The sequence below is a fragment of the Eleutherodactylus coqui genome, chromosome 13 (genome assembly GCF_035609145.1).
Source record: "Eleutherodactylus coqui strain aEleCoq1 chromosome 13, aEleCoq1.hap1, whole genome shotgun sequence".
In the NCBI taxonomy this organism is placed as follows: Eukaryota; Metazoa; Chordata; class Amphibia; order Anura; family Eleutherodactylidae; genus Eleutherodactylus; species Eleutherodactylus coqui.
The window spans coordinates 22,690,457-22,708,254 of NC_089849.1; the positions used below are offsets into that span (position 1 = coordinate 22,690,457).

Below are 17,798 nucleotides of genomic sequence, written 5' to 3' on the forward strand. Positions count from 1 at the left end.
AAAAATTAAAACATCAAAGGGGGATAACCTATAAAGAACCAAAATCCGAGATTGGAGGAAAAAAAATAGAATACTACTTGAATAAAATAAAATACAAGGGAAAATGGACAGCTGGGTAAGGGTTGGAAGGGAGGGTACACAAGGGTTGTTGAGGGGGTGAAAAGGGACAACCAGTATAACCACCCCATGGTCAGTCCAACATGTCTACAGATTTATAAATCACCTCAATGTTAACTGTCCTCATCTTGAGCTATCAAGGTTTACGAAAGTTTATGAAGACAAGGTCTTAAACGCCATGGAGGACACAAAGTCCAACCAAGGCTGCCATATTATAAGAAATTTCTCCGTCTCTCTATTACATTCAGCACAGAGTTCTTCCATGTGGCAAAGTTGTGGCATTTCCTGCTGCCACTCACTCATGGAAGGCACGTGGGCCGTTTACCAGTGTCGTCAGATCACCACCCTTGCAGCTACCAGAACAAAATCTAAGCAGTCCCCTTTTCTGAGCTGTTGTGCTTCGGGTATTTTAACCTACAAATGCTTTTTTGTGGCATTTTTATTGTTTTTGTCACTTTTCCCCTTAGAAAATGGCTAAAACACAGCATTGCCTCAGAGCTTTGTCTCTGTGGGACCTCCAGCAAGGCCTTGTGTGGTGCAGAGTGTTAAAGCAGTATGCAGTCCTAAGCTCTCGCTATCTGAAGGTTGCAAGTTCAATCCCCACCTGGTTCAGGTAGCTGGCTCAAGCTTGACGCAGCCCTCCATCCTTCTGAGGTTGGTAAAATAAGTACCCAGCTTGCTGGGGGCTAATACATAAATAAATTACCTGAAAGCACTGTGGAATAAGTTGGCACTATACAAGTAAGTCCCGTTCCCCCTCCAGCAGCATGCCACTTCAACTGTTGATTTGAGTATTGTATGGCAAGTTCTTATTAGACAATGTTTTTTGAGTATTTGCTGTTTTTGTGGTTGTTTACTATCTGGTCAAACAAGTATAGAATTCTTTCTTCTTCTCTTGCCTGATAGAACATGGCAGAGATCTTGCGGCACAAACGTTGAGCATACGTTTCCAGGAATACCACAACAAACAAGATGCAATAGATGAATGCAATTGATGCACTGACGGAGGGATCTGGAGGAGTCGCAGGTCGCTTGCAGTGCTCAGGGAAGAAAGTAAAGTTTAGATGGTGTTCTACATCATGTGAGGCAACGGATTTGCTAAAGAATAATGTTGAGACCTGCACAAGAAGAACACATGATCAGAACAGAGCTATCATTATGACAGTCAAGCACCAATAGAGTAATAAGAAACTGTAGGAATAAAAGGGGATCTCCACTAATTGGGGGTATCCCTCTTTTAGGAACTTTATTAGCCAGAGCCTAGAGCAGCTACAAAAAGCATGCCTGAGCATAACATAGTTATCCCCTTTAATATCAATATTAATTGTGGAATACTTCATTTCTCCTGCGGGGGCACTGTAGGAAAATTGTTCACTTGCTGCAATGTTCCTTCACAACTTACAGCGGATTCCTGGAGGTCCAAGCAGCGGGACACACTGCGATCTTGTCTAAGGGCCCTTTTACATGGAATGATTATTGTTAAAAAAAAATGTTTGATCGTGTGAATTTGAATGATAATTGTTCAAGGTAAATCTGGCCAAGATTGAACGATGAATGATAATTAATTCGCTTATCATTCGTCATTCATTCTATGCAGGCATAAAAATAATAGTTTGCTTTTTCGTAACTCGTTACTTCCAAACCGCGATCATTCAGTCATTGATATTCATTCCTACAGAGTTCTGAATGATCCAGTGAATGAAAAAAATTAATGATTTACTTGCATGTGTAAACTGGTTGCATTTTAAAGCGATCGCTCGCCCGAACATTTTCTTGCTCCATGTAAAAGGACCCTAACACAAATGGATTGCCTAGAGCGAACAAACCCTTTAATGGACTTTTTAGCATTTAGCCTATTAACAATCAATTACGTGATGCAGTTGCAGGGTTGGTATGCATCAGCTTTGGGACCCAAGCTTGCTCCACAACTGGAATGCGCCAGCTGTTTTAAAGAGCCAACACTCACCAGCAATGGCCATTTAACCACTTTGATGGTGCAGTCCCACCCATAACGCAAATGCAGATCTGCTAAGTATTTTGGTTTATTAAAGGGATGTCTAATTCTGAAAGATTCAAACCTCAAGACAGATCATCAATAGTTAATTGGCAATGGCTCACCGGGCTGCTGTTTTGGTGTATGGAGCAGAGAGCATATAATTCCACACATTGAGCAGTGGTATTGCAGGCACAGCTCCCATTGAAGCAAGCCACAGCCCAATGTTTGTAGCTATCTGCTTCTTGCTCATACACAGAGACAATTGATTGTCTGGGTAGCTTGTGGTGGACCTTCAATGGTCAGCTATTGATGACTTAACCTGAGGATAGGTCATCAGTATTTCAGATATGAACAGCTCCTTTTGATACCACATTAGTTGTCTAAAGATACAGTAACAACCAAGACTTAAGGTGCTTTTAAATGGAACAATGGTCTTTCAAAGGATCATGCAAACAAGCGAAAGTGAACGATAATCGTTCGGTCTAAGGCTGCATTCCCACGAACGTATATCGGCTCGGTTTTCACGCCGAGCCGATATACGTTGTCCTCATCTGCAGGGGGGAGAGGATGGTTGAGCCAGGAGCAGGAACAGAGCTCCCGCCCCCTCTCTGCCTCCTCTCCGCCCCTCTGCACTATTTGCAATGGGGAGAGGTGGGACGGGGCGGGGCTAATTCTCGGCACTTAGCCCCGCCCCCTTTTGTTGCAAATAGTGCAGAGGGGCGGAGAGGAGGCAGAGAGGGGGTGGGAGCTCAGTTCCTGCTCCTGGCTTTTCCATCCTCCCCCCCCCCTGCAGATGAGGACGGCGTATATCGGCTCGGCGTGAAAACCGAGCCGATATACGTTCGTAGGAATGCACCCTAAACGTAAGCCAACGCTCGAATGATGAACGATAATCATTCACTTTTCATTCATCATTTATTTTAGGCTGGCATAAAAAATCATTGTTGGCTCATTCACTAATGGTTCAGTTTAAGCAGTGTTCGTTCAGTCTCTCCCATTCACTTATACAGCGAATCTGAAAGACTGAATGATACTTGTTTGAACGAGCCAACAATGTATCTGCCTGTCTTAACAGGCTGCACAAGAGCAAACAAGCTAGCGGTGACGTCACTCGCTCGTTCACAAAATAATTGGCTCGTCTATAGTGCATTGACCAATGAGATACAACTCTTAGTTACTCTTCACTGTTGTTATTAATACTTACTTTTGCTTCATAGACCATATCAAATGTCACTAGCAGAGCTGGCAGATTTTCCACCCAGTTGCCAAATGCTAAAGCAAGCTTGAAGACAATGTGGTCCATTGCTATGATGAGCACAGAAAGCAGAGCAAAGGCCATGATGACCAAAACTCGAAACAATATAGAGCCAAGCTCCTTTCTCGACATCTTGAATCCGGTTGACTTTATTAATCCTAATGAAGAACCATTACTCAAATCTGTCATGTTATTTTTCTGGGTCATCTCCAGCAGTTGTCTTGTAATATACTTGTTGTCAAACTTAATATTAGTTAGATAGTTTCTTAAGTACCAGGTGGAATTAAAGAGAACGTACAAAATGAACCATCCAGCAAAAACCCTATTTGCCACTAGGGAAAGGTCCTTAAAAACCAATTCCACAGTCTCAAAGTCCTTCTTCATGTTACTGGCCACCTCAGATATTTGATGAGAAACTACAGAAGTATTTATATTTGCTAAGAAGTTCACCTCCGGAGAAAACTTAAATGTGAGGCCTTGCATAACATCTATGGTCTTTTTGAACATGTTCTTCAAATCACCCGTCAGATCTCGGAAAGTGCTGGTGGAGTTTAAGACACTTTCTGAAGAGTGTTGGGAAATACATCTAATGATACTGAAAATATTCTGGAGGTTTTTGAAGATATTTGGGAGGATGTTAAGAGCCACAAACATAAAGCAGGTGGATAACAGTAGCCGGCGACCTTGCTTGGTTCCTAGGGTTGGGATGATGATGGTAAAGATACAACGGATAGGGTGAATGAGAACAAGGACCGTGCATATAAGAAAGGATGTGGTTAGGGCCAAGGTGGAGGCAAGTAATGACTCATACTGTAAGGAATGAGATAGCCATATGTAAAGCAGAGTTCCAGCTAAGAAGGAAAAGATAAAGCACAAAGTAAAAAGTAATAGGGTTTGCATCCAATCTTTGGGAACCGGATCAGAATATGCTGATGAGAGCTTCCGAAGCCAATCATGGACTCTTAAGTAAATGTCTGGCTGACATAATAACCTAGAAAAAAGATGAAATATGAATTGGAATAAAAAAACATCCAAAACATCTAGACAGACCAAAGAACATGTGGTCTAGGTTAAAGATGAAAGCGGCATGGTTAGCCCTGATCCCAGTTTCATCAGCACTGCACCCAGCACCTACTCCAGAGAAGTCTCCAGGCTCTTTTCCGCTGCCCGCCCCACCACCCGCGCTAGCGACCCTCTCACCTCCTCTGCTCCCTTTCCCCAGCTCTCATTGCTCACCTTACCACAATCTGCAACCTCTCCCTAACCTCTGGCACTTTTCCCTCCTCATTCAAACACTCCATTATATCCCCTCTGCTTAAAAAACCAACCCTTGACCCGACTAATGCTGCCAACTACCGACCCGTCTCAAACCTCCCCTTTATCTCCAAATTACTGGAACGCCTGGTCTACTCCCGTCTTACTCGCTTTCTCTCTGAGAACTCGCTCCTCGACCCCCTCCAGTCTGGCTTCCGCTCTCTACACTCGACCGAAACTGCCCTTACAAAAGTAACAAATGACCTGATGACTGCAAAGTTGAGAGGTGATTACTCCCTACTAATCCTCCTTGACCTGTCTGCTGCATTTGACACTGTCGACCATAATCTCCTTCTCACTATGCTCCGCTCTATTGGTCTAAAGGATACTGCTCTCTCATGGTTCTCTTCCTACCTCTCTGACCGCTCTTTCAGTGTTTCCTTTGCTGGTTCTATCTCTGCTCCACTTCCTCTCGCTGTCGGGGTACCCCAGGGCTCGGTCCTTGGTCCCCTTCTTTTCTCTATCTATACTGCCCCAATTGGACAAACCATCCATAGATTTGGCCTCCAATACCATCTCTACGCTGACGACACCCAACTATACACCTCCTCCCGTGAGATCTCTGGACCATTCCTCCAAAATATCACCGACTGTCTGTCTGCTGTCTCTAACACTATGTCCTCCCTTTTTCTCAAACTAAACCTCTCTAAAACTGACCTCCTTGTCTTTCCACCTTCTAACCGACCTCCCCTCAACATCTCCATTCCAGTGTCTGGCACCATCATAACCCCCAGACGGCATGCCCGATGCCTTGGGGTCACACTGGACTCTGACCTCTCCTTTGCCCCCCATATCCAATCTCTGGCTCAAACATGCCACATGCACCTCAGAAATATTGCTAAAATACGTCCGTTCCTAACCACGGACACGCTAAAGACGCTCGTGGTTGCCCTCATCCACTCCCGGCTTGACTACTGCAACTCGCTACTCATCGGCCTCCCCCGCATTAGACTCGCTCCACTCCAATCCATACTAAATGCAGCAGCTAGACTCATTTTTCTATCCAGTCGTTATTCAGACGCCTCTGCATTATGCCAGTCGCTGCATTGGCTGCCCATCCACTGCAGAACTAAATTTAAACTCCTCTACCTCACTCACAAAGCTCTGCATGGCGCTGCGCCACCATACATCGCCTCCCTACTGTCAGTATACCACCCAGCCCGCTCACTCCGATCAGATAACACCCTCAGACTAAACACCCCTGTAATACGAACCTCACATTCTCGCCTACAGGACTTCACTAGAGCAGCACCCATCCTCTGGAATGCTCTACCCCAAGGCATCCGGACAATTCCCGATGCACGAAATTTCAGACGTGCCTTAAAAACGCACCTCTTCAGGGAAGCATACCAAATCTCCTGACCTAGTCCCTCGCCCCTCCCTATGGTGCTCCACCCTGTTTTGCCTTCTGATAAATGATCTGTACATAAAATTTCCTGTGGAATAAGTTGGCGCTATACAAATAAAGATTATTATTAAGATTATTATTAAGATAAATGTCCATCAAGAACATAAATGGTCCTCCCAGTTAGACTAAATCTGGTACGAAGATGCTGCGGCTTTTACAAGTCTGGAACATCCTAAGATTAACGTTCTAAGAAAGTCGGTTGTTTTTCCCTTTTGTATAGGCAGAGCTGGCATGCAAAATATCTGGGCCCCATACAGTCCCATATCCAGGGCCCTGAACTGTCTAACATCACCTGTGCTCAATCAATATACATTTCCTGGGCATCTCTGCATGGCATAAATGTCCACTAAATGACACAGAGGGTTAACTATAGTCCTATATAAAACCACAGATGGCACATCACGAGTTGTGCCAAACGTCAAACGTTCAGTTCCGCTAAACCCATAGCTTGAAAAATAAACACTTATGCCGCTGAACTTTTCTACTTGTACAGTAAGTAATGAAGTCTTGTGTCGTTCCATTTCAGACTTGTGGTCTGTGGAGTGGAGAGCATGTTTGTCTTTAGTAATCGCGTAGGCTTTTCTGCTTAATGCCTTAGAATTCTTTATCCCTCTTTGTAGCCAGGAATAAAGCCGGCTTTTTAACGCAAGAAATGCATTAGACGGAGAGGATTGAAAACAACTCAGGATATGTTGTAGGTTAGCGTGTTTTATCGTGTACATGGTTTAGTAGAGACAGATAGATAGATATGAGATAGATAGATAGATAGATAGATAGGAGATAGATAGTTAGATAGATAGATAGATAGATAGATAGATAGATATTAGATAGATAGATAGAAGATAAGAGACAGACAGATAGATATGAGAGAGATAGATAGATATTAGATAGATAGATAGATAGATATGAGAGAGATAGATATGAGATAGATATGAGAGAGATAGATAGATAGATATGAGACAGATAGATAGATAGATAAATAGATATTAGATAGATAGATAGATATTAGATAGATAGATAGATAGGAGATAGATATGAGATAGATAGATAGATAGATAGATAGATAGATAGATAGATAGATAGATAGATAGATAGATAGATATGAGAGAGAGAGATAGATAGATAGATATGAGATAGATAGATAGATAGATATTAGATAGATATGAGAGAGATAGATAGATAGATAGATAAATAGATATTAGATAGATAGATAGATATTAGATAGATAGATAGATAGATAGATAGATAGAAGATATGAGATAGATAGATAGATAGATAGATATGAGAGAGATAGATAGATATTAGATAGATAGATATGAGAGAGATAGATAGATAGATAGATAGATAGATAGATAGATAGATAGATAGATAGGAGATAGATAGATAGATAGATAGGAGATAGATAGATAGATAGATAGATAGATAGATAGATAGATAGATAGATAGGAGATAGATATGAGAGAGATAGATAGATAGATAGATAGATAGATAGATAGATAGATAGATATGAGATAGATAGATAGATAGATAGATAGATAGATATGAGAGAGATAGATAGATAGATAGATATGAGAGAGATAGATAGATATTAGATAGATAGATAGATAGATAGATATGAGAGAGATAGATAGATATGAGATAGATAGATAGATAGATAGATAGATAGGAGATAGATAGATAGATAGATAGATAGATAGATAGATAGATAGATATTAGATAGATAGATATTAGATAGATAGATATAGGATAGATAGATATTAGATAGATAGATATGAGATAGATAGATAGAGTTAGAAGCTGCCTAGAATATACAGTAGTTCCGTCTTGTTGTGTATGTGTGTTAGCAGATTGTGCAATGAGAGTAAAATAATCTTCTGTGGTTGTACCTCCACATGAAGCATGGATCATAGAGCTGAAAGAGACCCCCAGGGTCATCGGGTCCAACCCCCTGCTCAGTGCAGGATTCACTAAATCATCCCAGACAGATGTCTGTCCAGCAACTGTTTAAAGACTTCCATTGAAGGAGAACTCGCCACCTCCCGTGGTAACCTGTTGCACTCATTGATCACCCTCACTGTCAAAAAGTTTTTTCTAATATTTTATTGGTGTCTCCTCCCTTTCCGCTTCATCCCATTGCTTCTGGTCTTACACCAGTGCAGGACACAGATGAGACAGCCACTCACACTGCCTCTTGATATAGAGGGAGGTGGCTGCTTGGCGTATACTCTCACATATAGTGGATACAGGGTGCCAGACCATTCTGATATATGTAGTTCACCATGCAGACCAGCAACCTATTAACCATTTCCAATCCACTGTCTGATGTCTAAAGACATTCTGATTGAAGGCTGTGCAGCTCCAATTTCAGATGAAGTCCGGCAGGGTATTCTTACTGTGGATTACTGGCTGCTCTGTTATTGGGGTGCCTCTCCAGCATGTCACATACCGCAGTACTGACTCTAGCCAGCAGATTGCACCATTGTATAATGGCAGAGAGAGAAAGCCCCCTAGGAAACACTGAATCCAAAATTGGATTGCAAAGGGTTAATGACGCCATGATAATTCGGCGGGTTGCCCTGCATTTCCATCAGTGAACCATATTGGTACTGCCACTCTGGGCTCCCCCTGGAGTCTTAATGTCTGGGTGATTTACTTATATTATGATGAAAGATTTCAAGGGGTTGTATTAGATTAGAATAATAAGGCTACCTCCTTCCAGAAACAGTGCCACTCTTGTCTATAGGCTGTGTCTGGTATTGCAGCTCAGCTCCGTTCACTTGAACCTGGCTGAGCTGTATCCTGGTGTGTCATGAGTAGAGATGAGCGAACGTACTCGCCCGAGCTTGATACTCGTTCGAGTATTAGCGTGTTCGAGATGCTCGTTACTCGTGACGAGTACCACGCGATGTTCGAGTTACTTTCACTTTCATCTCTGAGACGTTAGCGCGCTTTTCTGGCCAATAGAAAGACAGGGAAGGCATTACAACTTCCCCCTGCGACGTTCAAGCCCTATACCACCCCCCTGCAGTGAGTGGCTGGCGAGATCAGGTGTCACCCGAGTATATAAATCGGCCCCTCCCGCGGCTCGCCACAGATGCGTTCTGACATAGAGGAGGGAAAGTTTTGTTGGTGCCGGAGCTGCTATAGGGAGAGCGTTAGGAGTATTTTAGGCTTCAAGAACCCCAACGGTCCTTCTTAGGGCCACATCTAACCGTGTGCAGTACTGTGGAGGCTGCTTTTTGCAGTGTTGCACTTTTTTTTTTTTTGGTATATCGGCCGTGCAGAGCATTGCGCCCTGCAGTAATACTCCAGGGCCAGAAGTGGTGGTTAGGCAGGGACAGAAGACATATATTGTGAGGCAGGGACAGAAGACATATTGATTGAATATAGGCAGTGGGCCTTTGCAAAAACATTTGGGGGAAAAAATCTATTTGGGCTGCCTGTGACTGTCCTCAGTGTTCTGGGTCTCTGCTGGGTGTAGTAGTCCTCCTAATTCATACGCAGCCAGCTAAGTGTTACAGCAGGCTTGCGCAAAATTATTTCCTGGCTCTGTGTTGGCTGTTAAATCACCGCTGTATTCCAGTCCACAGTGCAACACTCTGCAGTTCTTTTACATACTCCAGGGCCAGTAACGGTGACGCAGAGAGAGAAGAGATATATTTATTGTATATAGGCAGTGGGCCTTTGCAAAAACATTTGGGGAAAAAAATCTATTTGGGCTGCCTGTGACTGTCCTCAGTGTTCTGGGTCTGTGCTGGGTGTAGTAGTCCTCCTAATTCATACACAGCCAGCTAAGTGTTACAGCAGGCTTGCGCAAAATTATTTCCCGGCGTTCCGTAAGCGAAGTCAGCCTCCAACCACAGGCCAATAAGAGGCACATTTAATTACAGCGTTCTGTTTCTGCATTACTGGTAATACAGCATGCTGAGGGGTAGGGGTAGGCCTAGAGGACGTGGACGCGGGCGAGGACGCGGTGGCCCAAGTCAGGGTGTGGGCACAGGCCGAGCTCCTGATCCAGGTGTATCGCAGCAGACTGCTGTGGGATTAGAAGAGAGGCACGTTTCTGGCATCCCCACATTCATCTCACAATTAATGGGTCCACGCGGTAGACCTTTATTAGAAAATGAGCAGTGTGAGCAGGTCCTGTCGTGGATGGCAGAAAGTGCATCCAGCAATCTATCGTCCACCCAGAGTTCTGCGCTGTCCACTGCTGCAACTCTGAATCCTCTGGCTGCTGCTCCTCCTTCCTCCCAGCCTCCTCACTCCATGAAAATGACACATTCTGAGGAGCGGCCAGACTCCCAGGAACTGTTCTCGGGCCCCTGCTCAGATTGGGCAGCAATGGTTCCTCTCCCACCAGAGGGGTTTATCGTGACTGATGCCCAACCTTTGGAAAGTTCCCGGGGTCCGGGGGATGAGGCTGGGGACTTCCGGCAACTGTCTCAAGACCTTTCAGTGGGTGGGGAGGCCGATGACGATGAGACACAGTTGTCTATCAGTGAGGTAGTAGTAAGGGCAGTAAGTCCGAGGGAGGAGCGCACAGAGGATTCGGAGGAAGAGCAGCAGGACAATGAGGTGACTGACCCCACCTGGTTTGCTACGCCTACTGAGGACAGGTCTTCAGAGGGGGAGGCAAGGGTAGCAGGGCAGGTTGCAAGAGGCAGTGTGGTGTCCAGGGGTAGAGGCAGGGCCAGACCGAATAATCCACCAACTGTTTCCCAAAGCGCCCCCTCGCGCCATGCCACCCTGCAGAGGCCGAGGTGCTCAAAGGTCTGGCAGTTTTTCACTGAGAGTGCAGACGACCGACGAACAGTGGTGTGCAACCTTTGTCGCGCCAAGATCAGCCGGAGAGCCACCACTACCAGCCTCACCACCACCAGCATGCGCAGACATATGATGGCCAAGCACCCCACAAGGTGGGACGAAGGCCATTCACCGCCTCCGGTTTGCACCGCTGCCTCTCCCCCTGTGCCCCAACCTGCCACTGAGATCCAACCCCCCTCTCAGGGCACAGGCACTACCGTCTCCTGGCCTGCACCCACACCCTCACCTCCGCTGTCCTCGGCCCCATCCACCAATGTCTCTCAGCGCACCGTCCAGCCGTTGCTAGCGCAAGTGTTGGAGCGCAAGTGCAAGTACGCCGCCATGCACCCGCATGCTCAAGCGTTAAACGTGCACATAGCCAAATTTATCAGCCTGGAGATGCTGCCGTATAGGGTTGTGGAAACGGAGTCTTTCAAAAGTATGATGGCGGCAGCGGCCCCGCGCTACTCAGTTCCCAGTCGCCACTACTTTTCCCGATGTGCTGTCCCAGCCCTGCACGATTATGTCTCACACAACATTGTACGCGCCCTCACCAACGCGGTTACTGCCAAGGTCCACTTAACAACGGACACGTGGACAAGCACAGGCGGGCAGGGCCACTATATCTCCCTGACGGCACATTGGGTGAATTTAGTGAAGGCTGGGACAGAGTCAGAGCCTGGGACCGCTCACGTCCTACCCACCCCCAGAATTGCGGGCCACAGCTCGGTGGTGGTATCTGCGGCGGTGTATGCTTCCTCCACTAAAGCACCCCCCTCCTCCTCCTCCTCCAACGCAACCTCTGTCTCGCAATCAAGATGTGTCAGCAGCAGCAGCACGTCGCCAGCAGTCGGTGTCGCGCGGCGTGGCAGCACAGCGGTGGGCAAGCGTCAGCAGGCCGTGCTGAAACTACTCAGCTTAGGAGATAAGAGGCACACGGCCTACGAACTGCTGCAGGGTCTGACAGAGCAAACCGACCGCTGGCTTGCGCCGCTGAGCCTCTAACCGGGCAGGGTCGTGTGTGACAACGGCCGTAACCTGGTGGCAGCTCTGCAGCTCGGCAGCCTCACGCACGTGCCATGCCTGGCCCACGTCTTTAATTTGGTGGTTCAGCGCTTTCTGAAAAGCTACCCATGCTTGTCAGACCTGCTCGGAAAGGTGCGCCGGCTCTGCGCACATTTCCGCAAGTCCCACACGGACGCTGCCACCCTGCGCACCCTGCAACATCGGTTTCATCTGCCAGTGCACCGACTGCTGTGCGACGTGCCCACACGGTGGAACTCTACGCTCCACATGTTGGCCAGGCTCTATGAGCAGCGTAGAGCTATAGTGGAATACCAACTCCAACATGGGTGGCGCAGTGGGAGTCAGCCTCCTCAATTCTTTACAGAAGAGTGGGCCTGGTTGGCAGACATCTGCCAGGTCCTTGGAAACTTTGAGGAGTCTACCCAGATGGTGAGCGGCGATGCTGCAATCATTAGCGTCACCATTCCTCTGCTATGCCTCTTGAGAAGTTCCCTGCAAAGCATAAAGGCAGGCGCTTTGCGCTCGGAAACAGAGCCGGGGGAAGACAGTATGTTGCTGGATAGTCAGAGAACCCTCCTGTCTATATCTCAGCGCGTTGAGGAGGAGGAGGAGCATGAGGAGGATGAGGAGGAGGGGGAAGAGACAGCTTGGTCCACTGGTGAGGGTACACATGCTGCTTGCCTGTCATCCTTTCAGCGTGTATGGCCTGAGGAGGAGGAGGAGGAGGATCCTGAAAGTGATCTTCCTAGTGAGGACAGCCATGTGTTGCGTACAGGTACCCTGGCACACATGGCTGACTTCATGTTAGGATGCCTTTCTCGTGACCCTCGCGTTACACGCATTCTGGCCACTACGGATTACTGGGTGTACACACTGCTCGACCCACGGTATAAGGAGAACCTTTCCACTCTCATACCCGAAGAGGAAAGGGGTTCGAGAGTGATGCTATACCACAGGACCCTTGCGGACAAACTGATGGTAAAATTCCCATCCGACAGCGCTAGTGGCCGAAGGCGCAGTTCCAAGGGCCAGGTAGCAGGGGGGGCGCGGAGATCAGGCAGCATGTACAGCACAGGCAGGGGAACACTCTCTAAGGCCCTTGACAGCTTTATGGCTCCCCAGCAAGACTGTGTCACCGCTCCCCAGTCAAGGCTGAGTCGGCGGGAGCACTGTAAAAGGATGGTGAGGGAGTACGTAGCCGATCGCACGACCGTCCTCCGTGACGCCTCTGCCCCCTACAACTACTGGGTGTCGAAGCTGGACACGTGGCCTGAACTCGCGCTGTATGCCCTGGAGGTGCTTGCTTGTCCTGCGGCTAGCGTCTTGTCAGAGAGGGTGTTTAGTGCGGCTGGGGGAATCATCACAGATAAGCGTACCCGCCTGTCAACCGACAGTGCCGACAGGCTTACACTCATCAAGATGAACAAAGCCTGGATTTCCCCAGACTTCTCTTCTCCACCGGCGGACAGCAGCGATACCTAAGCAATACGTAGGCTGCACCCGCGGATGGAAGCTACGTTCTCTATCACCATCAAAAACGTGGACCTTTTAGCTTCATCAATCTATGTATAATATTCATCCTCTTCCTGCTCCTCCTCCTGAAACCTGACGTAATCACGCTGAACGGGCAATTTTTCTTAGGCCCACAGGGCTCAGTCATATAATTTTTGTAAACACTTTTTATACGTTTCAATGCTCATTAAAGCGTTGAAACTTGCGCCTGAACCAATTTTTATTTTAACTGGGCTGCCTCCAGGCCTAGTTACCAATTAAGCCACATTAACCAAAGCGATTAATGGGTTTCACCTGCCCTCTTGGTTGGGCATGGGCAATTTTTCTGAGGTACATTAGTACTGTTGGTACACCAATTTTTGGGGGCCCTCGGCTACAGTGTAATCAAATTAATTTTTAGCCCACCTGCATTACAGCTGACGTTACATCAGCTGGGTTGGGCACTGCAATGGGATATATTTATGTACCGCCGGTGGCTTCCTGGCACCCACCCATGCTGTCGGTCCACAGGGAGTTGTAACTGCATGTGTCCACTTCTAAAGAACCCCAGTCTGACTGGGGCATGCAGTGTGGGCCGAAGCTCACCTGCATTAAGCACGACATTACCTCAGCTGTGATGGGCACTGCAATGGGATATATTTATGTACCGCCGGTGGGTTCCAGGGAGCCACCCATGCTGTGGGTGCACACGGAATTCCCATTGCGGAGTTGTACCTGCCTGTGACTATTTATTTATAAACCGCGCTCTGACTGCCGCATGCAGACACCTTGACAGAATGAATAGTGTGTGGCACATAGGTTCCCCATTGCTATGCCCACGTGTGCAGCTCCAGATGGAGGTGGCACAGGATTGGATTTCTCATTGCTTCTGTACAGCATTGTGGACTATCGCCCCGCCCCTTTTAAAGAGGGTCACTGCCTAGCCGTGCCAACCCTCTGCAGTGTGTGCCTGTTCTTCCTCCTCATGGCAGACGCACTTATAAATAGACATGAGGGTGGCGTGGCATGAGGGCAGCTGAAGGCTGGGCAGGGACAGTTTGGTGTGCGCTGTAGACACTGGGTCGTGCGGGGGGGTTGGGCAGCATGTAACCCAGGAGAAGTGGCAGCGGAGTGTCATGCAGGCAGTGATTGTGCTTTGTTGGAGGTAGTGTGGTGCTTAGCTAAGGTATGCATTGCTAATGAGGGCTTTTCAGAAGTAAAAATTGTTGGGAGGGGGGGGCCCGCTCTTGCCGCTATTGTGGCTTAATAGTGGGACCTGGGAACTTGAGATGCAGCCCAACATGTAGCCCCTCGCCTGCCCTATCCGTTGCTGTGTCGTTCCCATCACTTTCTTGAATTGCCCCGATTTTCACAAATGAAAACCTTAGCGAGCATCGGCGATATACAAAAATGCTCTGGTCGCCCATTGACTTCAATGGGGTTCGTTACTCGAAACGAACCCTCGAGCATCGCGAAAAGTTCATCTCGAGTAACGAGCACCCGAGCATTTTGGTGCTCGCTCATCTATAGTCATGAGCAATTTGGAGACCACCGAGCCCCAGAACTCAGACCATGGATCCACTGCAGTAAGGCATCCAGAGTGTCAATTTTGATGCCAGATGCCTCCCTGCGCCGGATGGAAAAATATTGCATGAAGCATTTTATTTTTTGCTATGCACACCAGATTGGCGCAAAATATTTACTAGAATTGCACAACTGATGAGTATGTGAGCCAAGCCCTAGGGCTTCTACCCACTAGTGTTTTTTAACGCTGCAATATCACTGTGTTTATTTAATGCTAATGTCAATGGGACTTTCTAATGTTAAAATCGCATCGCACAAAAAATTGCAGAAGCATAAAATTGTGATTTTTGTACAATGCAATTTTAACATTAGAAAGTCCCATTGACAATTGCATTAAAAAAAAACGCAGCGATAAAAAAATGCTCGTGGGTAGAAGCCCTTATTAAGGAGACCAAAGTATCATTTACTCCACAATGATGCAACCATTACAAGGAATCTAGTGAAAAGGCAGATAAGAAGGGTGGGCTACAGTTGAATATATAATTGTGCAGCATGTCTATATACAATAGACAAATATTAGATAGATAGATATTCAATTGATAAAAAGAAAGCTGAAATAGATATGATATAGATAATGGATAGATAGATAGATACGAGATAGATAGATAGATAGATAGATAGATAGATAGATAGATAGATAGATAGATAGATAGATAGATATGAGATAGATAGATAGATATTAGATAGATAGATAGATATGAGATAGATAGATAGATATGAGATAGATAGATAGATGATAGATAGATAGATAGATAGATAGATAGATAGATAGATAGATAGATAGATAGATAGATATGAGATAGATAGATGATAGATGTGAGATAGATAGATATGAGATAGATAGATAGATATGAGATAGATAGATAGATAGATAGATAGATATGAGATAGATAGATAGATGATAGATAGATAGATGATAGATAGATAGATAGATATGAGATAGATAGATGATAGATGTGAGATAGATAGATATGAGATAGATAGATAGATAGATAGATAGATAGATAGATAGATAGATAGATAGATAGATATGAGATAGATAGATAGATAGATAGATAGATATGAGATAGATAGATAGATAGATAGATAGATAGATAGATAGATATGAGATAGATAGATAGATAGATATGAGATAGATAGATAGATAGATATGAGATAGATAGATAGATAGATATGAGATAGATAGATAGATAGATAGATAGAAAGGAAGATAAAATAGATAGATATGAGATAGATATATTAGATTGGCAGATAGACAGACAGATAATAGACAATTAGATACATAGACAAATATTAGATAGATAGCTAAAAGAAAGAAAGAAAGAGTGAATAGAATTGCAAGGGATAGATACAAGATAGATAGAAAGAAAGAATGTAAGACAGATAGATATATAATAGACAACTATTAGATAGATAAGATAGATAGCTACCACGTTTCCCCGAAAATAAGACAGTGTCTTATAGTAATTTTTATTCAAAAAGGTTTAACTTTTTTACATGTATAGCTGCCTGGACACTATTTAAATTGACTTTTTAAATTAACTGTTAGCAGGGCTTAACTTTGGAGTAGGGCTTATATTTCAAGCATCCCCAAAAAGCCTGAAAAATCATTTTGCATCCTCAAAAGTTCTGGAAAATCATGCTATGTCTTATTTTCAGGGAAACAGGGTAGATAGATAGATAGATAGATATGAGATAGATAGATAATATTTGATTGATATAAAGAAAGACAAAGGAGATAGATAGATATAACATATAAATGAAATGTATAGATAGAGAGATAGATGTGAGATACAGTAGATAGATAAAAGATTGTTTTAAAGAAGGACAGATGAGATAGAAATTAAATGGATAAATACAAGATAGATAATTTTTCCATGAATTACTAATAGCCTAATTACCTCTTATGAGAAGTATTCTGGAGACTCATTCTATGGATCGTGAAGACTTGTCAATGTCAGATGACGGTGCACACTACTTATACCACATGCAGCTGGTATTGAGAAATCATATTGCCAACACCCTCACATCTGACGTGTGGTTTTTAAGGAAATTCCTTTTCTTATAAATGGATCTGGAAGTCATTTGATTATGAGGCACTGTGTGTTTGTGTGCATGTACAGTTGTAATCAAAATAATTTAGTCCTCATTACAAATTACGTTTATTTGACAAATTTACAGTGGTTTGAAAATAAAAAAAGAATTTAAATAGCTCAATACAACTAATATAACAAGTGGCTTCTCCTAATTCACCACGAGATGCCACTTTAACTGACTACTGCAGTCTCAGAATTATTCTACCTCCCTGAATAGAATCCCTCATTAGAGAATGCATTTGCCAATCAGGTATTATCTCAAGAACACCCGATGCAACTAATCAAGGAATTAATTCATTGCATCAGGTGTGCTTGAGATAAAACGCATGAAATACCTGCACTGGAAGGGCTTTGTGGACTGTGATGTATGATTGCATGTTAGAAATACAGCTGTCGTGGCTTGTCGGTCAAGACAACATTGTGGCATGGTGGTTTCAACACAGGCAAAGACCTGTTGCTTTGTTAAGCAGGTCAAGGGTTAATGCACCATGTGTTGAGTCTGATGGTGCTGTCTGCCTTGCTGCATGGATGCATGCTGGATTAGTCATGCCTGGGAGTAGGTTGGAGGTGTGGTTTTCTATTCACTCTGCCAGTTTTTCAGGTGCAGAGTGGCTATATATTCTCACCCCTCTTGGTGTTCAGTGCTGCTTATTCAGTTCTCTAGAGGAAAGGCTGGAGTCTGGTGTTCCTCTAGGCTGCGTGAATTGC

At 45.1% G+C, this 17,798-nt stretch overlaps 1 protein-coding gene across 1 annotated transcript; it reads right to left on the minus strand.

The window, feature by feature from the left end:
- Positions 1-763: 763 nt before the first annotated feature.
- Positions 764-16,926, minus strand: OCSTAMP (osteoclast stimulatory transmembrane protein). Its single transcript, XM_066587295.1, has 3 exons — positions 16,896-16,926; positions 3,318-4,359; positions 764-1,235 (listed from the first exon to the last, which is right to left on the minus strand). The coding sequence occupies exons 1-3, from the start codon at positions 16,922-16,924 to the stop codon at positions 930-932; spliced, it is 1,377 nt and encodes a 458-aa protein (XP_066443392.1). The 5' UTR covers positions 16,925-16,926; the 3' UTR covers positions 764-929.
- Positions 16,927-17,798: the final 872 nt, after the last annotated feature.

Bases quoted from the DNA above. Each gene is read 5' to 3' on its own strand.
- OCSTAMP (XM_066587295.1), bottom strand. From the start codon at position 16,924: ATGAGTCTCCAGAATACTTCTCATAAGAG. The intron at 4,360-16,895 runs GTAATTAGGCTA...TCTTTTTTCTAG, and splicing joins CAGAATACTTCTCATAAGAG to GTTATTATGTCAGCCAGACA. The intron at 1,236-3,317 runs GTAAGTATTAAT...CTTCTTGTGCAG, and splicing joins ATATGGTCTATGAAGCAAAA to GTCTCAACATTATTCTTTAG.